The sequence below is a fragment of the Euprymna scolopes genome, chromosome 22 (genome assembly GCF_053919585.1).
Source record: "Euprymna scolopes isolate OS-2025 chromosome 22, ASM5391958v1, whole genome shotgun sequence".
NCBI lineage: Eukaryota > Metazoa > Mollusca > Cephalopoda > Sepiida > Sepiolidae > Euprymna > Euprymna scolopes.
Window position 1 is genome coordinate 78,750,833 of NC_136503.1, and position 27,123 is coordinate 78,777,955.

Sequence of the window (27,123 nt, forward strand, 5' to 3'; positions counted from 1 at the left end):
TCTGCGTTTCATCCATTCTAGGATTCGTCAGGCTTCTATTTTTCCCTCTTTAAGACCATATGCGTTTTGTCACATTTTTTACGCTACTTTTTCTTCCCTCTTTAAGACCATATGCGTTTTGTCACATTTTTTACGCTACTTTTTCTTCCCTCTTTAAGACCATATGCGTTTTGTCACATTTTTTACGCTACTTTTTCTGCAAAAGCCTGACGAATCCTATAGTTGGATGAAATGCAGAATATTCAGTGTAGCTTAATCGCCATATATATTTTATAAATTACTATATATATATATATATATATATATATATATATATATATATATATATATATATACTAGTATCAAGACCTGACGTTGCCCAGAATTGAATTAGGATGAACAAATGTTCCACACTTCCAAAGCTTTTACTGTTATCAAAATTGACGAAATCACCCACTTTTCAATCAAATCGACTGATTCCTTGCTCTAGTTTGGAACCTACCACGATGCACCAAGAAGAAGGTCCACATACCTCCCTGAAATGATTTAGTCCACAATATACTGTCGTCTACACTGCACTGTAGGGAACCTACGGTTGATTTTATTTTTTATTTCTTAATTTTTATTATCATTTTTATATAATGGCTTGAATTAAAGCTTAAAATGCAAAAGTAAAGTATCATAGTTCAATTGTGCTCTAAACAGAAACATTCATTTTGAACGCGCTTCTGTCATATCAAAGAACCTACTGTTGATTTTATATGCTGGGCCATTTTGCTTCTGCAATGATAAAACATTGTTGCCCCCAATCTTTATCTGTGCCTACATCTAAACATGGATTCTTTGAACAGAGCTTTTTTTTTTTTTTTTTTTTTTTTTTTTTTTAGAATTGCACACCTGTGGAATTCTTCTCTGTTTGCCTGCTTTCCAGCTGACTACAATATGGTTGTCTTCAAGTCCAATGTAAACAAGTTCTTGATGAGCTGTTCCCCTTAAGTAATCCAATTTTACCAAATTTACACTTCTAAAGATTACTATGATATTGTCCTTTTGACCACTGTACACTCTTTAACCCTTATCTTCGAGTGGCCTCCGGGCCTTGATAAGTGGTGATTCCTTTGTTAAAAAAAAAAAAAAAATCTAAAATGCACTTGTGATATTAGACTGTATCAGAGTATTAACAAGCTACATAAACTACGAACATTAACCAGCCATATAGAAGCTATAGGAGACGCAGAACAAAATATGGAAAGAACAGCATGTGAACCTGAGGGAACTTATACTGCAAGAAATTTTATAAACTGCCCCCCCCCCCACTACCAAAAAAAGAAAGCATCAGCCACGGTTAAGACCGTACGAAATAGTCATGGACAGTCAAGGAGTATTGAAAGAGCTACCACAAACCAGACCTCCACTGGGTGAGTGTGGAGAGTTCTGAGACCTTTTGAAGGCTTATTCTACCACCCTCCCATCCTAGAGACGACCCACGATCATTGTCTGCAAAAAAAAAAAATAAATAAATAAATAAATGATAAGCAGTTTTTGCGATAACGCAATAAAGTCATTTGCAATGGTTATCGAAAGAGGTGGAAAGTACTGGGAATATGTGGAGGCTTGTTGTCACTCAGATTCCAGGGAGCACCACTGGTTATTATTAGTAAGCAATTACTGATGAAAACTTGTATGAGAACTCCTAGTGAGTAAGAAAACAAATAAATAAATAAATAGTAGCAGTAGTAGTAGTTATTGTAGAAAAGATGGTGATATAGACTAATTTGTAGTTGATATTATTTTCTATTTTTTTAAGCTTCGAATTTCTGCACAACCATGGCAGATGGTCAAAAAGGTTCTTGCCTTTGGTAAGGATATAAAATATCACAAATACCATCCCTCCAAGTACCCCACCCCCGGCAGACACCTGAATCTGCCTCTGGTTATAGTGTCAGTAATAGAACTGGGGGAAAAAAAAAAAAAAACATGTTTATATAATTTTATTACAAACTTTAAACAGGAAAAACAAAGGTTGGGTAAAAAAAAACAAAAAAAAACGTCAACATAAAAAACATCATGGAATCGTGTTTCTTGTCAAAGACAGCAACAGATGCTCACGTGACATTCTAAAAAAGAAATATCCGATTTCCTTTGCGAAACGACCATTGCAGGAAGTTGGCAGCGTGATAACCATTAAATATTTATCAACAGAGAAGAAGAACAGGCGCGTGGGAGTGCGGGTGGGGTGTTGGGAATCGTTTCTAAAGCAACAGGAGCGCACAGCGATGATGGGATGGCTTCTAATTACAAAGCAAAATGAGATGCAGGTGTTTGGAAGGTAAAACTGAAATTTAAGCCAATGCACTTGAGGGTTTTTTTTTTTTTTTTTTTTTTTTTTTAGAAATTTCAAAAAAAAAAAAAAAGAGACTAGAAAAAAAATGTAAGGTTTTCTGGAGATGAAGTTTTCATTTGTAATCTTGTAGGAGTCAAATATGGCCTAAGGTACCACAGCTGAGGAGGTATGGCTCAGTGAGTTTAGGCAATTTTTTTTTTTTATTGTGAAGCTGGACTGTGCCCACATTAAAAACCGGCCCTGTGTTTAATTTTGCCCTCGTGACAAGTCAAGTAAATAAAGACAGTTACTGTCAGGGTATGATGATGATGATCTACCCTTTTTCAGAAGTAGATGGACTCTTCCAGGGACTACTAATAGAGGTATGACTAGGGCTAGGACAACAGCATATTCTTTTCATTGTTTTGACTCTCGAGTGTGTATCCGTTGATATCTGATATGCTTTTATATAGAGTGATGTGGTTCTCGGTTGATTAACTTTAACTGTATCAGATATATACTCAGGAATCAAAACAATGATAAGAATATTCTGTCATCATAGACCTAGTTATGACAAAGTGTTGTAGTAAGTCACCTGTTATTATCAGTAAGTGATCGCTGATGATGACCTGTGTGACAACTCCTAGCGAGCAGTGGTTATGTTGATGATGATGATGATGATGATGAGAGTCTAGGAAAATATGTTAGGTTTTCTGAAGCTGAAACTTTTCTATATAATCTTCTAAGGGTCAAGTATGTCCTTAACATTCATTATTCATTATTCACAGGCTTACTTTTTATTTAGCAAAACAATAACAAAATACATTATAAACTGTAAGTTTCTACCCACAAAAAAACACTCGACTAGCTACAACCACTATATACGATTTCCTCCACTCTCTAACGCAGATTCTATGAACAAAGCTTCTTTCCCAGAACTGCCCATCTGTGAAACACTGTTTTGCTGGCCTGCTTCCCGGTTGACTACAACATGGTAGACTCCAAATCCAATGTAAACAAGTTCTTGTTGAGCCGTCCTCATAAATAATCAAATTCTACCCAATTTACACCATCAACGATGACTACACTACCACCTTACATTCATTAACCCTTATCCACGAGTGGCCTCCGGGCCTTGATAAGTGATGATTCCCAAGTAAAAAAAAAAGGTTACAGCGATTTTCACTGCAAAGAATATAATATTAATGCAAGTGTACCTCAGGATAATCAAAGAATTGATTATTAAACACTCAGTATTATACGGCATAATTCACATTGACACATCGGTTCCTGTTAGATCACTAAAGTTAAGCAACATTGAGCCTGGTCAGTACTAAAATGGGTGACCATTTGAAAACTCCAGGTGCTGTATGTGCTCTCCATTTATCTCTGGATTGTTTCCAGTCGTCTAGCACCCTCTTTGTGACTGGATTCAAGCAGTGCCGATTCAGAAGAAGTGTGGTTGGTGCTTGTGCAACCCTTGTCTCACAATTACAAGTGTAGCTACCCTTATATCCATCGCATCTCATGGGGTTGATCCCTAGATTATTCTTGATATTCATAAATGACTTCCCTGATAAAATCGTATCCGAGATAGGTATATCTGATGACACCATACTCTATAACAGACATGAGTGGAAAAACTAATGCATACATATACAATACAATGGCTGAAACCTTAGAAAATGGTCTTCAGTCTGAAGTGGATTGGAGACTTAATGGATGATAACATTTAATGCTGCTAAGACTAAACACCTTTCCTTTATCTATTATAAGAAACTTCTCAAGCACCAATAGCCACAACTAATAACACACTATCTGACAGTTCATAATACAAACTCCTCGACTTAACATTCAAAGACTACATGAATTGGAAAAAATACATCGAAGACATTGCTATGGCTGCTGCAAAGAAGGTGGGCTCTCTCTACCATGCTAGAAAATTATCTTGTATCTCTACAAAATCATCATTCGCTCATGCATGGATATTGTTGCCACATCTCCGCTGGTGCATCTACCACTAGTCTATCCCTCTTACACAGGGTCCAAATAAGAGTCTTTCATCTAATAAGGTTTTATGCTGTTTTTTTTTTCTAAATATTATTACACGAGGAACCATTTTGTGTTAAAATCTATTTAGTATTATGCATGTAATACTAAATATATTTTAACTTGAAATATTTCGTCATATAATAATATTAAAAAACAACAAAAGAAAACAACATAAATCTATTTTTTTATCGCCTATACACAATTTTTATCACATTCTGTTTTGGCATAGGATCTAATCATTTGTTGTGGTCGAGGTTTACACTTCGACGTCCAAAATCAAAATGTGTAAACACGGCGCTAGATTTTTCTTCAGTAAACCAGTGGAACCCAGTTGACTGGAGTCTATGGATTAGTGTCACTGGGCACACCTCTGTTGAACGTTAATTTCTACAACATCTCTCCACTTACATACACACACACACAAATACAGACGTATACAATAATTATCGTCTGGCAATCTGCATAAACTTTATTCATTGAAATTTTTCCAATTATTCTCACTAAACTCACTATTACAAAATCAAAAGAACATTTTACTTTTATAAATTATAATTTTCAGTGAATTATAATTTTTATAACTAAGCGCAGAAGTTTTGATTACGATTTTCCCTGGCCCCTGCAATGTACAATTCTTAATTAATCAATTCAGACTTCGTCAATGTCTCAGCTAATGAATCCCCCCTTGATTTTACAAGAACTCTAAAATATATTCACAAAATTCTATGTTTTCCTATTGCTGTAAAACTTTCCTTTTAAAACATATATAAAATATCTCGGCGCTCCTACAGAATTGCAACAAGATTTTCGAAAATCATAATACTGAATTTCACATGAAAACAATGGTGACTACGTATTCTTTGTATTTTTAAGATGATTATATCCAAAAATTACGAAAATTGATAAGGTAGAAAAATTTTTATTAAAGAAAATAAAAAAAATAGAATTTCATGAAAGCGATCGTAAAACACAGGAGAATCTAATAGGGGGGTAATTTTCCATTCAAATTAAACAAAGATGGCAGCAATTTTTCAACTACTAACATGATTAAAGTTGTTTTTTAAATAATTCAGTAATATTCAGGTAATTTCGACTGCATAATTTGGAAGCTACCATTGTAACTTATTAGAATTGACAAAAAAATCAGTTGAAACCAATGTTTTTTTATCTAAAAACTTCATTTATTGACTACAAAATCTCGTCCCAATTATGTAAAAGCACCAATATCTCTTTTGTGAATAAATGCTTTCTGAACACATTATTTACGTTATAAAATGTCCCCCGTTTTTCTCACATTTCATTATAAAACCGGCAAACCTTTTTCACTGAAAATATTTCTCTGAATCCGGTTCATCTCAAAAATACTTCACCCATTACAAAACACCCTAAAGTAAAATGCCAAAACTGATGTGGAGCACATCCCTAAAAACTGGTGGCCGACATGACTAAATATTTAACGGGGTTGTTTAGTCAGTGTAAGCAATTTTTATTTTTGTTCCAATCTAGAATTCTCCTTTTTGCAGAGCTGGATTTTCCTCATATCAAAAACCGACCTTTTATCTAACTTTGTCCTCATGGAGGGGCAAGTAAATAGGGACACTTACAAAACTAGAATTTCATAATTTTAAAATTAGAATTCAGAGCACTCTTTCTTGCTTTTTATAAAAATCAGGTGATTATTCTGTATAGTACCAGCTGTTCCTATATATTTACAGCTCTATCGTGTTTTCATCACATTGAATTCATAAACTATTTCAGAAACCATACATATTTCTCTCAATCATTTGCACGTCTACAGTTGCATTGAGACAGCAGAGGTTATCAATGTGGTTGGCTGCAAAGTTAATACATTCTTATCCATCTCAGCATATCTTGAAATACAAATTTCAGTGCTAGTGCACTTACTGATCCGCGCTATTTTCTAAATAGCATTTTCAAGTTTAATTAAAGTTTTACAATATCTGTTTTTATTAAATTGTTAGGTGAAAGTAGAGAATAGGTACATAATACCCTCCTGTCCCCATGTTAAGAATGGCTTTCTAAATAATAACGTTATTATTTCAGCACGGATCAATAAGTGCATGAGTACCCAAATTTCAATATGATAATCTAATAGAATTTTTGTTAATAATTCTGCCTAGTTTATGCTTTCTGAGAAAATTCCTATCGATAATTTGATAAAATTCCTTAGGACTTTTAGTTAAGACAGGTTTACTATAAGGTGGATTAAACCAGATTGATTTTATTCATCTTAATTTCACTATTGTTGATTACATTTACTCTGATGCTGTCGTTGTCAGAGTTCTTTTCTATTGTCTAGAACAAAGTCAATATATATCTATAGAGAGCTAGTGCTATATGATTTGTATTTACATTGTTACTATTTATATTTTTATTTGTTTTATTTTTCTATGGTCTATTGAGTGCTATATTATGTGATATGGTTTGAGGTGTTTCATTAAGATATAGTACTTATATTTTGGTTAGTTATATTTATACAAAATTTGTCTCCTTCTCAATATAATAATTCTTATAATCAAGAAATGTTTGCCGATAATGTAGACATTCTTTTCGATATGTTTAGGATTAGTGCATTTTTCATAGATTATGGGTTGTTTCTTATAGTGATATCACCCAAATTAAGCATTAAGTCAATGAAATTAACTATTTTACTATTAACATTTATTATATTTTTAGTTATAGTTTGTTAAAGAAATTGTTTAATGCCATTTTGTTTCCAGAATTCTATTGCTATAATTTATTAATAATAAAACATCATCTCTATATAAACCTCGAGATATATGTATTGCTTTCTTTTCTGAATGATATAGAGATACATCAAATCAGTCATCTATGCTGAATCAGTCAATCCCATTGTAATATCAAAATTTAAATCTCTATTTTCCTTGTCTATAGCTTATTACCAAATTCTATTATTGTTAACTGACTCATTTTGTATAATGGTAAGAATGTTTGCTTATGAGTTTGGAAACTGGGGTTCAATCTTCAGTTTAGTCATACCAAAGACTTAAAAGTGACACTTGATGCCTCCTTATTAAACAATCAGTATTATAAGAAGAGGATCAAGGGTAAGTGGAATAATCTTTGGAATGGAGTGGCATCTTCTCATACACCTTGGTTTATCAGCTAACGAAAATGGAGCCTTTGAATTGCTCACAACTATAGTCAACCACTTAGCTAAGCTTTTTATTAGGTTCAGGTGTATGATTTTCTTAGGTTCTTTGATTATCCTTGGCAATACTTGAGAATGGGCCCCACTAGCAGTAGAGAGCAGAGATCTGGCAATGCGGTGAACCAAATCCTTGATTGTATAACCTCAAAACTCAAGTACAAGTCCTAGTACTGTGAAATATTATGAGAAAGGGAGATCATTTGCATATGTGAAGCCACTGTTTTGTCGGCCCCCATCCTTTCTGCATGCATCAAATAAGCATAAAAAAATAATAGCACTTACTTAAAGTTTCCGTGATTTGGCCAGTAAATGTGTTTGTCTCCAAAACTGAAGTTTTCATCTCCAATTAACTGTTTGGCCCAGTACTGATTGTTGTAGGGAGGTTCCAGCCCTCCTAATTCCGCCGGAAGAACTTCTTTATGGATATGTTGATGAAGTGTGGTTAGGTTGATTCCATGCATGAAAATCTGAAAGTAAAGAACAAGTAATTGTCATATTTAATCTGGCATTTACCAAATAACAACAACAACAAAAATTACTGGAAAAATAATATAAGGTATCAAATTAAATTTTGCTTTGTATCGTTGTATATGACAGATTGTATTAATCTGTCATATACAATAAAAACATTGGAAAAATTATATAAGATATTATCTATTATAATACGTCTGTATTCTTGCCTGTTTGTTTTTTCGCAATGACACTATAGGATATACATATATATATATATATACGTTTTATTTTTTATTACCGTATCTTTCTGTTAAGTTACATTATTGTTTCAGCTACCCGGCCGTTCTTTTGGCCGTCTGTAGCTTCCTCAGACTTTTACAGAAATGTTCGTTATTATGGGATGAAAGAGTGAATGAGGTCGGGGGGGGGTGCGAGGAGGGCGGAAGAAAGAGAGGAACGGAACAAAGGGGGGAAGGTGGGAGAGGGCGCTTGGTATGTCGGTAATGTTCTAGTTTTGGAGTTTAAGGAACTTGTGGGGGAGAGTCTGGGAAGTTTATTTCTGGTGTGGCTCTATATATATACATATATATATGTTATGACATCATAACATGACTTCTCTAATGTTGCCGTTTGCAGTATCAGAGTATCTTTTCATGATTAGGTCTTAATATTTCTTATTTGTAAATTTTGGAACTTTCACCATAAAAGCATATTCCCAATTCTTTTATCTACAATCCCAGTTTCCTAAAATCACTTGTCATTCTTAAAACGTTTTTCTGATTTTCAGAGGGTAGGATTTAGCAAAATGCGGGATCGGATTTTGCATACAAAAGTATTTGATGAAACAACAAGTAAGTCAAAGATCTTACTTGATAACGAAAAAGTGAATCAGAGGGAATAGTGTGAAGAAAAAGGTAATTACACGTGAATGGACAGTTTGGTGAAAGATAAATAATCCAATGACGGTAAAATCCAAAAATATAACTTCAAGAAAGTTAATTGAATTTCCATTTGCACAAGTAAAATCCATATATATATATATATATATATATATATATATATATATATATATATATATACTTAAAGAAATAAACGGTAGAATGGTCAACATATTAAAATTTATAATCTGTTTTTTTTTGTTATTTATTTGTTATATATATATATATATATATATATATATATATATATATATATATATATGTATATACGTGTATATATATATACGTGTATATATATATATATATGTATAACAAATAAATAAAAAAAACAGATTATAAATTTCAAGGATGGGATTTTGCTTGCAAAAGTATTTGATGAAACTGAAAGTAAGTCAAAGTTCTTACTTGATAACAAAAAGTGAAGCAGAGGGAATAGGGTGGAGAAAAAAGTTGATTTCACATGCATGAATATTATAAGCTCTATCTCCTATTTGGTTTTATCGAGCTTTTACATCTGGTTGAGATTACTTTATAAATATTAATTCTTTAATATTTATAATATACTTTAGTTTTACCATCTTGGATCATTTTGGTAAATTTCATTGTAATTTTTATTTGATTTTATTTTCTATATCTATAATATAATGCTGAACGTGTGTGTGTGTGTGTGTCTGTGTGTGTCTGTGGTCACGAATAGGCTCCTATATGGTTGACTATTTTAAAAAACTGATTACATATAATGATAGAAGATGTATCGAGGATCAGGAATGGGTATGTTTGATCTGGCAGAACGGTGATTCATAAAAAGTGTGGGGTCTGCGTTCGTGCATGGTCCACAAAGTATGGAAATAAAAAATGAAAAAAAAAACGTTTACAAGGGTTTTGATATAGATGTACATAAGAATACGTTGATAAGTATGTTTCAACTTAAATAGGGATAGTATAATAAAATTGTGGGGTCTGCGTTCGCGCCTGTACTCCATGGAAATATGGCACAAACTTTAACAAAGACTTTTCATATCTATTTGCATAAGTATACTTTGATAATTATGTTTCAGTTTGAAGAAATATGGTATAATAAAATTATTGGGTGTTCGTTCGCGCCTGACCTCCATAGAATGTAAATATGTCACAAAGTTTAACAAGGTTTTTTAAAAGGGGTGAGGGTCCACCATAACACCTTAACTTTAATCTTAATTCACGTTCGCTTTTATTTATTTTTTTGAGTTGAATCATATTGTGTTGAATAAATTCACCTCATAAATTCACATTCTCATTAAAGTAAAAGCCAAAAAAAGTAAGAACTTTAGACAATTCTCGACACAAATTTTGCATAACTCTGTTTTTTTCCTTCTACACTTGCACGTGGCACTCTTTAGATAAATAATACAAAACAAGAACGTTACTTGTTATCGTATCAAAAGAAGGAAAAAATCCTGCTCACATGATTACATTTCTTTTTAAAAACATTTACATAAACTTTTTATTTTTATTTATATATCTGTTTAAGCTTTTTTTGTCAGTGTACTAGAAGGAATTCAGTTGATTACAACCCTTTCTGCATGTTCTTTACATTACAATAGTACAACCCTGAATCCGACAGCGCAATACTACACCGTTCAATACTGTAAAACTGAAACAAAGCTGTGCTGCTTGAAAAGGGCACCATTTTCTTCCTATTCATATTTATATCGATTCTTTGCTTTAAAAAACTAAAGTAATTACGTGTTTACTTTTTTAATACTCCATTTTGCTGTTTCAGATTATTTTACTAAAGTAAGTAAAGCTTCATTATTTTTCAAGACTGTTTTTGTTTTTCGATATTTTGTCGATATTATTTAGTAAGAGTGTTTAGCAGAAAAGCCAACAAACGACTACCCGAAAACATAAATATACAAGAAATAAATGTTACCATAATCAATAAAAGTCCAGTTCATGTTTTTTTTTGTTTTGAAATAGTTTTTAATGTTCTTTACTTGAAATAATTTCAGCGAACCAAAATTAAAACGAAATTTGAGGTGATAACTACTTAAATGAATTTTTATATAAACTACACATGCCATAATCGAATATTCCTCAAGCACAAAATAACGGAAAACATTAAAATATGTTTATAAATATTCCTTACGTTGACGGAACTCTCTTAAATTTTTAACATAGAATACTCAGGTGCCCCTCCTTCAAATTGAAAACAGGGCTCTCCATTTCAAAGTCGTTGCCATTTTGATTTTTTTTTAAACCCGTTCGTGAATTAAAAAAAAACAACTTTTTTACAAACTACTTAAAAATACAAACCAATGAACTTTTCTACCATAAAAGTAACTTTTATTGACTATGGTAACATTTATTTCTTGTATATTTATACTATTATATATATAACATTTTCTCTTTGTAAGGAAACATCATTTTGTTGGTCACTCTTGGCTACAAATGGAAACAATGTTGATATAAAAAAATACATTTTCGCGAAAATTATCTTTACTTTCATCATATTTTGCTTAGGGTAAAATTTTTGAGTATCAAAATCTATCTCTTTACAACCCCCTCCTTTTCATAACCTATCATACTTTCATCAATCACAGTCCATTTTCTGTAGGCTGTTTTTGAACCCAGTCAACGACGGGTACTGCTGCTAGTATATATATATATATAAATATATATATATATATATATATATATATATATGAAAACGTTCCAGCACATGGAAATAATGCTCCTTATCTTGTGTTGAGCATATTGGGAAGTGATATACAAACTGCCATTAGCGTATTAAGCGATGCTCTTTGTGTAAACAAATTGAGCTTAGGCATTTGGACAATGTCAAAACATTGTTAATTCACTACCTGTATAGCAGCAGCCGAATAGCACAATGATTAGAAGCTCTGACTGTCATTTTGGCAGTCGAGTTTCGATCCTGGCTTGAGGTAGTTGCTTGCCTAGCTGCACTGATGAGCTGTGATACAGCGAAACAGTATTGTATGTGGATGACTATATATATATATATTTCTGTGTGCTGGAACATTTTCATTTTAAATTCTACACGATTATGCAGAATGTAGAAACTATGCATAAATAGAATTTTCAGTATAATAGTGAAATGAAACCAATCATCTAATAATAAACCATAAAAAATAAATAAGTAATTAATTAACGCTCGTTTTTTCAAAGGAATATTCAAATTGCTGTTGTTCTCATATTTATGACTGAGTATATTAAGTTCGTTTTAATAATTTTTAAATAGAAAAGTATGCTTTTAACAGCAATGTCAAAGTCAACAGCCCCCCCCCCGCCTTGCGCAGCACGGGCGACAAGATCAAAGTATAGTATCTGTTCTGACAGATACTGCAAGCAAAGGCCATATGTGGGGGTAGCCCCACATATCTGACCTTGGTCAATATAGGGGCAACCCTTCATACCAACAGTTAATATCCAGCTCCCATTTCCCACCTCTCGGGAGCTGGTCCCCCCTTTCTTTCCCCCCTCCCTCTCTCTTCACATTAAAAAACGGCCTTGTGTCTAATTTGCTCAGCGAGGAAGCAAATAAATACAAACAGCAATGTCAAAGTGAGAAAAGAACTCAACTTTATAGGTATAATATAGATTGCAGTTTCTGATGAGTTGGTAACAATCGGTCAGAAATCGTCTTGATTTTTCTTGCAAATATAGCGTCTATTGGTGACATGCAAAATAGAAAATTATAATTTACAGAAAATCCTGTATAGTTTTCTTCCATGAGATTACCCATAGGTTTTTTTAATGGTATCAATCAATCACTCATTGCTGGGACTTCTAATCCTACCAAAAGGACTGACTCAACATCTTTTACTGGTGGTTTGGCAATACCAGGTGAATAGACGATGGTAGGATTCCAAAGGATATTCTTTATGGCAAGTTCGCAACTAGCTCCAGATTAGCAGGAAGACCTGTCCTACACTAGAAGGATGTCTACAAGCGAGATGTGATGGTAGGTGGCATAACTGCTGGAAAAGAGTTGTAAAAGCATGCTTCGAGAGTGGAGAGAGGAGAAATCAGCAACTGAATGAGAGAAAGGAACTGAGACGGTAGAGATCAACAATAAAACTCTCACAACCAGACATCTTCTACGTCTGTAGCAACAGCAACGGAACCTGTCGATCCAGGATAGGCTTGCACAGTCACAGGAGACACTGCAATTCGGCAGCAGACTAATCTGAGACACAAAAATCCATTGTCTCTTGAGACAAACGAATGCCAAAAAAAAAAAAGAGATCAAAATAGTTTAAATGAAAAATAAAAAAATTTTTCAATGTATTTAAGTATTTCTATAAAAGGCTCTGTCCGTTAGTCATTGGTCAGTCAAATTTAAATTCCAAAACATATTTTTGAATGTGTTTACAAGAAGCTCTGTTTGTTTGTCAGATGTGAGTTTGAAATAACATATTTATTGTTAAACACGCAGATTGAATAGCTGGATTTATTTTTTTTTTGGGGGGGGGGTCCACTATGTTAGTGACTTGAGCCTGATTTAGTTTGCTTAATTTTCTTTCTGCTAATAAATAAGCTTTCTAGGAAGTTTGTTAACTGAATGAAACTAAGATTTAAACATAATAACAATAATAAATATTTGTTCAAACTCCTTTTTTGTACAGCATAATCATGTTGACACACCGGTTCCTGCTGCATCACCGAAGTTAAGCAACATTGAATCTTGTCAGTACTAAATGGGTGACCATTTGGGACTTCCAGGTGCTGTATGTGCTCTCCGCTTATCTTGGCATTGTTTTTGGTTGTCCTGAACTTCTCCTTGCCACTGAACTCAAACAATGCCGATTTAGGAGAAGTGTGGTTGGGATTGTGCAATCCTTGCCTCACAATTACACGTGCAGCAGCCCCTCCAGGGGGTATCCTTCGTCTTTCGAGACTGAACGGATGCATCAAAACTCCTTTCCAACTTCAGACTTCAACTGTAATCTTCACCGACGATTCTCTCTATCTCTCTTTCAACTATAAAAATGACTGTTCTGTGCTTTCCCATCCATTGTTTTTACAGCCATCACTGTCCTCATATGCAAATTAATGCCATATGTATATTAATAAGCCGTCTATAAACGAAAGTTTTTCTTTTCTCTTTCCTTCCTTGATTCTGTCACCCGACAAGATAAACACAAGTGTCATTGCTTGTATAAATCACGTTTTGCATTTCTTTCGCCTCATGACCTAAGCAGAACTAGCCACTTGCGAAATTAAGAGTTAACTCTCGTAGCTTAGTAGGGGATGCCCTTTTCTCTTCCCTGCAACCTCTTTCTCACAGAAGAGATGTTCTGAGTCTTTCTCTGCTTTATCATTATTTTCATGGCAAGTGCTCGTCTGAACTCCAATCTATGGTCCCCCCTCGCCAAACTTTCATGAGAAACACTCGTCTAGCTGAAAACACTATCAATAATTTCCCCCACTCTTTATCCGTGATTCCATTAATAAAGTTTCTTTCTTAGAACTGCATGCCTGTGGAACTGTTTTCCGTTTTCCTGCTTTCCAGCTGACTACAATATGGTTGTCTTCAAGTCTAACGTAAACAAGTTCTTGATGTGCCATTCCACTTAAGTTAACAAATTTACCGAATTTCCATTACTAACGATTACTATATTGTCCAATTGACTATTGTACACTCTTTAACCCTTATCCTCGAGTGACATCTGGGCCTTGATAAGTGGTTATGCCTATGTAAAAAAAATAAAATAAATACAATAAAATAAAATCCTTCATTTTTCTGAATATAAACAAACGAAAATCTTCTTTTTTTTTTTTACACATTCATGATTTAGTTAGATTTATTATTGGTTTTCAGTAAAAATGGCCCTCATTAATCTCAACACTAACTCTAAATCCGAAATAGCAGTATAAGAGAAAAATTATTATTATTATCATTATTATCATCATCATCATCATTATTATTATTATTATTATTATTAGAAGTAGTAGTAGTAGTAGTAGTAGTAGTAGTAAAAAAGTTGTAATTTATAAAATGGCAGCGATTTTAGAAATATATTGCAGTGTACAAGTTTTAGTAAGTATTGACTAAATTATTCTGAAAAATTCAGCTAAAAAAATCATGGATATTTTTTCAGATTCTTTGTCTGTTTCAGGTCTCTAATTCTTACAAGTTTTGGTTGGTTGGTTGGTTGGTTGGTTGGTTGTTTTTGTTTTACGGCATATCAACCCTTTAGGATTATTTAATGCCAAATCCAGTGATTTTAAAGTACAATTTTTTTAATACAATATATTTGTTTTTTAAGTTGGTTTCTATTTAACCCATAGTTGGGACCTTAACAGGTACTACCACTCCGGGTCAGAGTGGACCTGGGAGCAATGGCAATTAAAGGGTGGCTCCACACTCCCCAAAGCCCACAAGCTGGGGCCTCACCATCGGATATAGTTTAAGGTCATATCCAGGACCCTTACAAGTTTTGTAATAGAGTATCAGAAGACTCACCTTATCACGATTCTTTTCCTTTAGAAAAGGTTTGATCATTTTGAAAATTGCTTCGATGTACCAGGGTTGATTGATAAAGTGGATTCCACCAAATCTCGCAGGAAAACAGTCCTGTGGAACGAAGAGGAAAAGATTTATGATTAAACATTTTCTGCATTTCAATGGTTTCCTTCAGCGAGCCAAAGACATTTTAATTACTGAAAATAATGGGAAGAAATTTTTTTTTTTTTTTTTAATCCATTTCCTTCTCGGCTGACGGATGTTTTTATATCCGAGATTAACAATAAAAAGCAGCCTTCGGGTCAAGATCAAAGTGTAGTATCTGTTCTTCAGATGCTATACTCCGATTTCTCGTTCTCTGTCAGTGGAGGCGAAATCCTTTACGACTGAGACAATTTATATTTTTGTTCCTTTTCTCCACTTTAAAAAACGACCCTGGTGTCTAACTCTAACTGTATCCCGTGGGGAGGCATTGTAAATAGGAACACATACTTAAATCATTCGTTGATATCTATGCTGATGACACGACCATCTACGGCAACACATCAAAGGCTGTAAATGACAAAATTCTCTCTGATTCTCTCTCCTCTGATCTCGAGCGCGTGGTTCAGTGGGGGAGGACGTGGCTGGTTACCTTTAATGTATCTAAAACCAAACTCCTATCTTTACATCATCAACGCTCTGATCCCCATGGCAGGTGCTCGTCTGAACTCCAATCTCTGGGCCCCCCCCCTCGCCAATCTTTCACGAAAAACACCCGTCTAGCTGAATCCACTATCAAAAATTTTCCCCACTCTTTATCTGTGCCTAAATCAAAACGTAGATTCCATGAACATAGATTCCATGAACAAAGCTTCTTTCTTAGAACTGCATGCCTGTGGAACTCTGTTCCGTCTGCCTGCTTCCCACCTGACTACAACCTGGATGTCTTCAAGTCCAACGTAAACAAATTCCTAATGAACCGCCCCCTTAAGTAAACACTTCAATAAACCTCCACACTAATGTACTGTACTTGCAATAACCCTTATCCCTGAGTGGCTTCCGGGCCTTGATAAGTGGTGACCACTGTGTAAAAACATGGCTGCTGGGCATCTTCCGGATGTTCAGCATGAATGGAGACTTCACGATATTATTGTAGCCCTTTTGTTAAAACTGTACAAGTATTTATCTAAGTAATCTAGTTAATGTAGTGTTAGAATATATCTGGTTATTACGGTTCATCTCTGTAAAATGTTTTTGACTCCTAATGGGGGTATGACACCAATGATTTCGACGATCGTTTATATAACCACCGGTTGTGTATTCAACCAATGAAAATCTTCCAAAGTTACTATAAAAATTGTCGAATTTTGAATTTAATCAGTTCGCCGTTGGCTATGTCACGAACCGCATTTGATTCTTGGTCGCCATCTTTGTTACTGGAAATTACTTCATACTCAGTATCGAGACTGCACTGATTCTTGGCCGCCATCTTTGTTACTGGAAATTACACTCAGGATCGTACTACACTCTGTTCAACATAATGTCTCAACACTTAACAATCTCCGATATCCTTATAGGAGTCTGTGACACATTTCCATTGTATGGACGCCCGGTGCGAACGGAAACCCCACAATATCATTATGCCATCTTTAGAGAGAACAGATAGAATCCTTGAATCCTAGCCGGAGGACCAAGAAGGTATATTTTAGTTTCAAGTATTGCCCAGAAATTACATCATTTTTAATTTAATTTTTTTTTTTTTTTTTTTACATTGCGTCTTTGGTGATCGGGAGATCCTATTTATTAAAAAGGAGGATAGAAGGTGATAACATACTACGGACATTAAATTATTAGTATTATTAGTATATATAACCCTTATCCCCAAGTGGCCCTTGGGCCTTGATACGTGGTGAACTCCATGTAAAAAAAAAAAATATATATATAGATACATACATTTAATGTTCATAGTATGTTATCACTAGCGCTATAACAACAGCATATTCTTTTCCTTGTTTTGATTCTCAGGTATATAATCTATTGATATCTTATATGTTTTTATGTGGAGTGATGTCATCTTCGGTTGATTAATTGTGTCTAACTGTGTCGGTTATATACTCGAGAGTCAAAACAATGGAAAGAATATGCTGTTGTCATAGCCCTTCTATCTTCATTTTTAATAAATAGGATCTCCTGATCAAATAATTTATAATCTGGAAACTAACACACGTACATACGTTAAAGGTACTACGGTATTAATATATATATTTGTTAAAAAAAGTTAAATTTAAAAAAAAAAAAAACTCATGATTTTTTTAAATAAAATATTTGCATCTTAAGGCGGTTTCAAACGCATTTTGTTTGTTAATTCAAAATTTAAAAATAGAATACTTTTTACATTACACCATGTACGAACAAGTCACCAATCATCAAGACCCAAAGGCTGCTTGTATCGCAATAATTACAATCATGATTAGGGCTAGGACAACAGCATATTCTTTTCATTGTTTTGACTCTCAGGTGTGTATCCATTGATATCTTATATGCTTTTATGTAGAACTAGCCTGAGTTTCCGGCGTTTCCCAGGTGTTTGGAGGTGTGTGTTGAGCAAAAAGAAAAGTGGTAGTAGGCAGGCACGCTCGAACCCATACCACGAAGGAGGAAAAGAATGTAAAAAAAAAAAAATATGACGTTTTTGCTGTTGCGCCTACTGCCAAACCAAAGTGAAGGTTTAAATTAATGCTAGTCAATCGAAAAGAGGGGATGGCTTTTGAAAATATCGGCGAAAAAAAGTAACCCCTCCATGTAGAGAAGTGCACAGTTGTGGGTGAAGAAAATGTTTTTAGCCAATTTTTCGATATTTGTCGTCCGGAGGGTCGAAGTTCAAAACGATACCATCTTGTGAAAATCTTTCGCCTCTGTCAAAAGTTTTAGGCATACATACATACATACATACATGATGATTGCTACTTCTTGATAGAAGTTTAACATCTCTTCTTTAAGTGTTTTTGCATCCGTGTGCACATAGATGACTCTTTAATCCAGCTTTAGATCTACGTGAAAATTCACAAATGTGACGTAAAAACTTTCCTTCTTGTAAAGATGATCACATGATAATATTGTGAATCCTCGAATACTGTGTCAGGCCACTTTTAGATTTGTAGATTAGACTACACATGTGACAACTTAGCATTGCCAGGTGTGCTATAGAAGCTTCCTCATAAGACTGTCGTCCATGTCTTGTGATATGTGATTTCATATGATTAAGAAACCCAGCTTTTAACAAAAAGTATCTGCCACATAGTTCCTGTTGCAATTTCTCTGATGCTACACTATCATCCTGTTTTCTTAACCCGAGTTTTAAGACAGCAAGCTTTACACGATGCTCTTCAAAAATTTTACAACTTTCTCTGATGGTTTTCTTCCACAGTGATCGATCTTCCACTTGAGCTTCCCAGTTATGTACATCCATCTCAAGTATTTTCAAGTTGTTTTTCAGAGAATCCTGATACCTTTTCCTTTGTTTGTACTATACATACATACATACATACATACATACATTTAAACAGACAAGTGGGATTTATATCATAGATGATGTGGTTTTCGGTTGATGAACTGTGTCTAACTGTGTCGGATATATACTCGAGAGTCAAAACAATGAAAAGAATATGCTGTTGTCATAGCCTTAATCATGATCATAATCATGGTTGTGGCAGTCACTCTGGGTCAGTTGTACCAACTCCTTCCAACAAGTCCTAAACACTGGCTGAGCAGGCGAGGTGATCCAAAGCTGCTTCTCTTATGAGTGCAAGCCATTTGTGGTTCCAATGACGGACCCCGTAAAGGTGAGGGCCCAGAATCAGCTCAGCATCCTGCTTCACTGTCCTGACCCAGGTTTTGACTTGGTGGTGGTGATGGATCGATGACTCCACAGATGAAGTCACCGTCGGGTGTTGTCGAAGGGCATGGCTAAACTAACAAAGGCAAGAAGACAAGGAGAGAATTTTGAAGGGAGCGTATGATGCAGCGAGTGTGAATTGTATTATTGAGAATAAACAGTTGTCAGCAGACACAGAGGATGTGATAGTCAAATAACTCCAGTTTACATGGGTTCCAGCAGAGATGTCTTTCATAAGAGACTATTATATAAGTAACACCGATTCACCAGAAGAAAATCAACAGACATTAGTCCATTGCAAGTCTCACAGCCATAAGGGCCTGATAGGTGCGGACAAGGGCCTGATAGATTCTGACTTTGGTGTTCAGCCTTATTTTTTGGAGACCATAGCTGTAATCAAAGTCAATAGAAGACATTGCAAACATTGTTAATTTAGTTGAGGATGTTTTCCTCCCCTTGGCTTGCTGTGGTGATGATGGAACCAAGATATTTGAACCAATCGACCTCTTTAAGGGTTTCTGCGTTGAGGACAACCGGTTGTTTTTTTTATTTGGAAGAAAACTTGTCATCAGTAACTATGTCTAATTGGCATTTATCTTTATGCCGACTTTTGAAGTGTAAAATTGCATCTTGTCGATGATTGATTAAATGTTAGTAAAGCTTTTGTCTGATATGGTGATATCATCGGCGTAGTTGAGATCCGATACTTGTAAACCACGAAAGTTGGTGAGGGAATTCGATGTGATCTATCAATGGCGTGATTGAAGCATGTATGTAAGAGAATATATCCTTGTTGAACGCCAGAGTATGTCAAAAAACATGACTCCTGCTCATAAACATGGACTTTAGTGTGAGTGGAGAGAAAGAAGGCTCTGATTATGTCGAACAGTCAGAGTGATATCAATAAAGCAGACGATAGTCTTTTACTGGTAGCTTCAGCGATGTTCAGGTATTCTTTGGAGAGTGAAAATCTAGTCAGTACATCCTTTGACTGCATGAAATCCGCATTTGTTTGGCCTTGTCCGTATATCTCTTTCTTTTTTAAATCGCTTCAACAGGATGGTAGCGAAGATTTTTGCACTGATATCGATAAAGCTGATATCATGATAATTACCGCAAAAGTGTTTATCAACTTTCTAGTAAAAGAGAAGCAGGACTGCATCGTTCCAGTTTTGAGGGAGTTTTCAGTTGCCCAGACATGGGTGAAGATTTGATAGCAGGTTTTCACTAATATATTTGACGAATGTTTGAAGATTTCAGATGAAATTTGGCCATCTTGTTTTTTGTTTTTTTGATGACGTCCAGGATTTCATCAGTAGTGTGTGTGTGTGTGTGTGTGGGTGGGGGGTGATGACATAGTCGTAAACTGCAGAAGGAACAGTGAGAATCTGTGAGGTCTGACTGGTATGGTTAAGCAGTGAGACGAACTAATAATTCAATTATATATGAATAATTTGATTATGAATATACATTTATAGATGGATGTGCATAAATCAAGATGGATATGAAAAGAGATTTATAGATAGGAGGGATTTTTATCCCCGACCCCCAAAATCAACAGACACTAGTTCATTTCTGTAATGATCCGGTCCCTGTTGATCGCGGTGTAATGTGCAATTCTAGGAGGCCCACCTCCCAGGCATTGCTTTCTCTCTTTTAGAAGAGGTTAGTTTATTGTTAATTGCCTGAGGCGTCATTACCGGGGAATGCCGACGGGGCTACCCAGGCACTTTTTGCAGGCCAGAGTGTCCCTCCTCGGGAGCACTAACTTCTCAATCCCACTTCTAATCTTGGTGTCACAGTTCTTTCAGTAACAGAGAACTAAATACCCTTTAGAGTAAGCAATGAAGTCAAATATGAATAGACATCGATATACATGTAATAATATTTTGTGTGTAAAAATAAGGTTAGGATAGGAAAATTTCAGGTTAGAAGTAATCTATGTGTTGCAGTAGTTACGTTACAGACAGGAAGTTACTAGTGTGACATGATTAATGAGTTCAGTGAAATGGTACCTTTTGTCCTGATATTTGAAAATGTGGTCTGTTTTTTAAAACATACAAATTTGATCTTTTTATGCCATTAAAAGAGTGAAGAGAGGACACGGAGAAGATGAAGGAGAGAAGAGAAAGAATGAGGAGATAGGGAGTGTAAAATATGTCAGACTTTGTTCTGCAGTTCATTGTTGTGTTCCACTTAAAAAAACAAATCGCTGCTTCCAACTGTTCTTATACAGTGCTAAAGGGCAGATAACTCACCGGCATTTCCTGTACCTGGGACAGCTAACTTCCTGGTACTTCCTGTATCAAAGGCAAAAAACTCCCGGATAATAATTCAACACAGGATTATATAACTCTTTTACCTATATAGAGAGAAGAGTGTAGGAATGGGAAGATATAGAGATAGGTAGAAAGATGTGAAGAGAGAGAGAGAGAGAGAGAGAGAGAGAGAGAGAGAGAGATAGAGAAAGAGAGAGAGAGAGATGTTACACACACTTATTTTATTTACTTTTCTCTTTTATTACATATGTCCCTCCTGGGCAACACCGAGTAACCATGTTAGCATATAATAAGATCTATAAATATGAATCACTAGCAAGGACATCCGACATTGCCCGGAATTGAATGAGGATCAACGACTGTTTCACCCTATCCATATATTATTGTCATCGAAATCGGTGAAATCGACCATTTTTCAATCAAATCGATTAATTGCCTGCTCTAGTTAGGGACCCATCATGGTGCAGTGGCTTAGTCCACAATACATTGTAGTTTACATTGCACTGTAGAGAACCTACTGTTGATTTTATAAAATTATTTTTATATAATGGTTTGAATTAAAGTTAAAAATGCAAACATCAAGTATCATGGCTCAATTGTGCTTTAAACAGATATATTCGTTTTGAATGCGCTCCTGTCATATTAAAGAATCTGTTGTAGATTTTATATGCCGGGCCTTTCTACTAGTGTGGTGATAATGGCTTGAATTAAAGTTGAAAATGCAAACGTCAAGTATCACGATTCAATTATGCTCCTCCTGTATCAAGGGAAGATAACTCCCAAATACTAATTCCACGCAGGAGTAAATAACTTTTTTTACCTACACAGAGTGAAGAAAATGGGAAAGGGGAGATATAGAAATAAGTAGAAAGACGTGGAAGAGAGAGAGAGAGAGAGAGAGAGAGAGAGAGACAGACAGACAGACAGACAGACAGACAGACAGAGAAAAAATTTTAAAAAGAAAGTTGTTACACGCACTTTTTTTTTTTTTTTACATTTCTCTTTTGTTGCCCATGTCCCTCTCGGGCAACGCCGAGTAACCATGCTAACATATAATAAAGTCTATAGATATGAATCATGTATTAACAATAATTTGACTCCGACTATGAATGCCTTTTGAATAAACGGAGAATTCGAGGAGACGAAGTTGTTTTGCTACTGATTAATAAGATGTCAATTTCTATTCAGACATCAATCGTTTGTGGATATCATAAAATACGAAACAGTGACTAATAGCAAATCTGCGTTTAGCTTTTCATTATTATTGCATAATGACTATGACTAATGAGGGAGAGAACTTTTTCTTTTCTTCTTTTTTTTTATAGCTTTTGGTGAAAATATGAATAAAACAAAGGATTTATGAATGAAGGCTTGTCAGAGTGACACATTAACAGCGCCATACATAAAACAGGTTTGGTGTCATTAATTAGCAAGAAACATGTTTGATGCCTTGAAACTATTGCTGAAACTTTTAAGTTGGTAATTACATGGAATAAAATAGATGGAACGACCCGTGGCTTTTGAGGATGCTCTGGTGATGCCCGGACTAACTCCTTGATTGTGTGCCCTACACACTTAAGTATAAGTCCTAGTACTGAGAAATCTAATGTATTTTTTCACGGGGGGGGGCACCGCTTATTGAGGCCCAAAAGCCACTCGAGGATAAGGGTTAATAAATGTCAGATAGACGTTGAGAAAACACTGTGATGATTGGTTATCGTAGAACTTGAATAGGGTTTAATTATTTAATAGGACAGCTCAACAAGAACTTTACATTAGACTTAAAAACAGCCATGTTATAGTCAGTTGGGAAGCAACCCTACGGTATTGATTGATGCTTCCTACTTTTCAATTTAAATGAGCAGGGCCACTATCCGGATCTCCCCACTCCCTCTTGGCATGCCATTGAGAACAACACTTGCAGATTGGCTTTTTACAGCATAATTTTTTTTGCAATTTGGAGACGGAATTGTTTTTGTTGAGATAAGTGATTTCAATCATGCTTTTTATTTTAGATTTAAAATATTAACAACTCCATTTTATTTCAGTATTTAATTTGTGTATTTCTGTTTTATTAAATGCTAGCTTTTTTTCTAGTCCAATACCGGCTTCCATCTTATCTCGAAATTACTTATAACGGCACCAACTTACTTTCGGAAGAACCCCCCCCCCATCAGCCTTTTCTTTTATATCGTAAGCTTCTTAAAACGTTACTAGCTTAAGTTCAGAATAAAATCACGATTTTCTATTAACGGCTAATTTCAAAAAAAAAATGTTTTGAACGCTACTAACTGAAGTTCTTTCAACACAGTTTGCAATTTGGAGACGGAATTGTTTTTGTTGAGATAAGTGATTTCAATCATGCTTTTTATTTTAGATTTAAAATATTAACAACTCCATTTTATTTCAGTATTTAATTTGTGTATTTCTGTTTTATTAAATGCTAGCCTTTTTTTTTTTTTTTTTTTTTCCTCGTACATATGTTTATTTATCCACCGAGTTGATAGCAAAAATTACGAATTATACTCATTTTTAGTTCGTGTGAGGGGAATCTATCACCATACTTTCCCTTAAACACGTCCGTTGGACTTTTATTAAGTACAATACTTAATAGTTTTTTTTTTTTTTTTTTTTTTTTAATGGAGAGTAGAAAACGCATTGTGGATGCGTTATCGGCAGCTCCTGTTACTCTCGCTTCTTCTTATTTGTCCCTCAGTCCTCATTTTTTTTAAATGAGTGATTTTTCGGACAAAGGGAGAAGAAAAAGCTGTTTTCTAGGTTGGCAGTATTTTTGCGAACAGTTGGCTAAGATGGCGGAAATTTTCTGTTTCTATGTCTATCCTTGTAGCCATGTCACTAGTAAGGGTGCTGGAGGTAAACGTTTTGTCTGGGCTGACGTTATCCGCCTGATAGTCAGGGACCCGAACCTTGGATTAACCACTAAGGAGGCTGTCCTATCAGCAGGTGCAAAGTACTGGGGCTGCTGTATTGCCATTTGGTGAATGGATTCTGGACCATGCAGTAGCTTCTGGTGGGGCCTCTCGATGCCATACTAGTGGGTAATTGTTACGGCTTTACCTTATCATTAACTACAAATAAAAAATAAAAAAAAATTCTTCGTTTCTTTTTCTCTCTTAATTTCCCCTCTCTGTCCTGCTCTAAGTAAATCTGTCGACCTAGTCCACAAATTCCAAAATTTCATCATGACAAGTTTCAAGAAAAAATACACGATTAAACCCGGTTCCCCAACTTCCAACGTAGACCCCTACTACCATGTCTCCTTCTCCAACATCAGGGGTCTTCGTTCTAACCTTCCAGAGGTTGAAACCCAATTACAGGAGACTAAACCAGACCTTTTATTTTTAAGTGAAACTGGCATTGGACAGGCTATTTCCCTAGATGAGTTTGCAATTTCAGGATACTCTAACTTAACTTCTAAATCTGACCCCCAAGATCGCCATGGGCATGGAATATGTGCCTATATTAAAGATAGCTTTCCATGTGGGAGGGACATCTCCAGGGAAGATCCTAACTTACCTTATATGTGCTTCCGGGTTGCTTTAGCTCACACTACTGCATTTATATTTACTCTCTATCGCCCCCACAACAGTGGAGTTACTATCTTTCAAAGCATATCTGAGAAAATTGACCAAGTCCTTTCTACTTATCCTTCAGCTAACATTCACGTATGTGGAGACTTCAATGTTCACAACGTTGAATGGTTGACCCACTCAAACAAGACCGATGATGAGGGGAGGTTCTGTCATGATTTCTCCATTGCCTATGACCTCACTCAGATTGTTCAGGAACCTACCCGTGTGCCCGATAATGATGGCCAGTATGCGAGCCTACTAGACCTTTTTCTCACAACTTGCCCTGAACTATGTTCAGTTTCTGTTCTGTCGCCTCTTGGATCTTCCGACCACTCTGTTGTATCAATTAAGATAAAAATGAAATGTAATAAGTCCCCAGATGTACCTCTTCATCGTACAGTATATCGATACACTAAGGCTGACTGGGATAGCTTCCGTACATTTATATCTGATCTACCTCTGCATTCCATGTTTAAAAAGGATGTGTCCTCTATAGTATTAGACCTAACTGAATGGTTAATTGTAGGTATTGACCATTTCATACCCTCTAAAAAGTTTCAGAAAAAACCTAACAGCCAGCCATGGTTCTCTCCAGAATGTGCTGCTGCCATTGCGCACAGAAATCACTTTTTCCACTGCTTCAAACGTAATAGATGTATGGAAACTAAAGCCGTTTTCAGGACTGCCAGCAACCATTGTAAGAAAGTAATAAGGAACGCAAGAGAGTTGTATGCTCAATCTGTTAAGTCCAAAGTAGCTGAGCAGCGGCTTGGTTCCCACCAGTTTTGGCAAATAGCAAACAGAATCCTGAACAGAAGCGTGTGCTCCATCCCAACTATTATCAATGGACCTGAGGTAATCTCGTCAGCATCAGACAAAGCCAAACTCTTTGTCAAGAACTTTGCAGCAAATTCTACCCTTTGCAACCAAGACCGCCAACCCCCAATATTTCCTCCTGTATCAGAAAACACGCTATGTGATATACGTATATCTGTACGTGATGTTGCGAAGCTAATCAAAAACCTTGATTCGAGTAAAGCAACTGGCCCTGATGGTATTCCAATTATAGTACTCAAAAAACTTCAACCTGAATTAGCGCCCATACTTACAAAACTGTTTAAACGTTGTCTTAAGGAGAATAGTTTCCCATCTCCCTGGAAAACCTCATCAGTATGCCCTGTATTTAAGAATTCAGGTGATCGCTCATCCCCCTCTCAGTACAGGCCAATAAGTCTCCTGTGCGTCATGAGTAAGTTGCTAGAATCTGTGTTAAATACAGAAGTAATCAAACATCTCAACAAAAATAACCTTCTTAGTGACACTCAATATGGTTTCCGTTCTGCTAGATCTACAGCAGATGTCATTACAGTTATATCGCATAGGATTAGCAAATCTCTCGACGGTGGCAATCTTTCTAGAGCAATTGCTCTTGACATATCTAAAGCCTTTGATAGGGTATGGCATAAAGGTTTACTTCATAAGATTGCTAGCTATGGTATAGCTGGAAAAGTCTTCTCAATTATTAAATCATTTCTTTCTGATAGGTTCATAAGAGTAGTAGTTGAGGGGCAAAAATCAGAAGCTCACAGTATTAATGCCGGTGTCCCTCAGGGATCCATCCTGGGCCCAACTCTTTTCCTGATCTACATTAATGATCTTCCAAATCATATCCTTACATCATTTGTAGACATTTATGCTGACGACACTACCATTTATGGTACCACATCTAAGACAGTAAACGAGCAAGTTCTCTCCAATTCTCTCTCCTCTGATCTTGAGCACGTAGTACAATGGGGAAAGGAGTGGCTGGTTACTTTTAATGCATCTAAAACCAAGCTTCTCTCTTTACATCATCAACATTCTAATCCACATTTGTCATCAATTGAAATGAATGGCTCTCGTCTTCAGGAGGCCTCAAGTTTTGACAAGCTTCTTGGCTTGACCATTACTCCTGATCTTAAATGGAACAC

General features: G+C 35.4%; 1 protein-coding gene across 2 annotated transcripts in view; it reads right to left on the reverse strand.

Moving 5' to 3' along the window:
* The window catches only part of LOC145243478 (clavesin-1-like), a 173,038-nt gene that overhangs the window by 48,146 nt on the left and 97,769 nt on the right, over positions 1-27,123 (reverse strand). For both annotated transcript variants that reach the window (XM_080106416.1, XM_080106417.1), the window contains exons 4-5: positions 15,405-15,515; positions 7,827-8,011 (exon numbers count right to left, since the gene is read on the reverse strand). In XM_080106416.1, the coding sequence (XP_079962542.1) occupies positions 7,827-8,011; positions 15,405-15,515 (296 nt within the window). The remainder of the gene's footprint in view (positions 1-7,826; positions 8,012-15,404; positions 15,516-27,123) is intronic.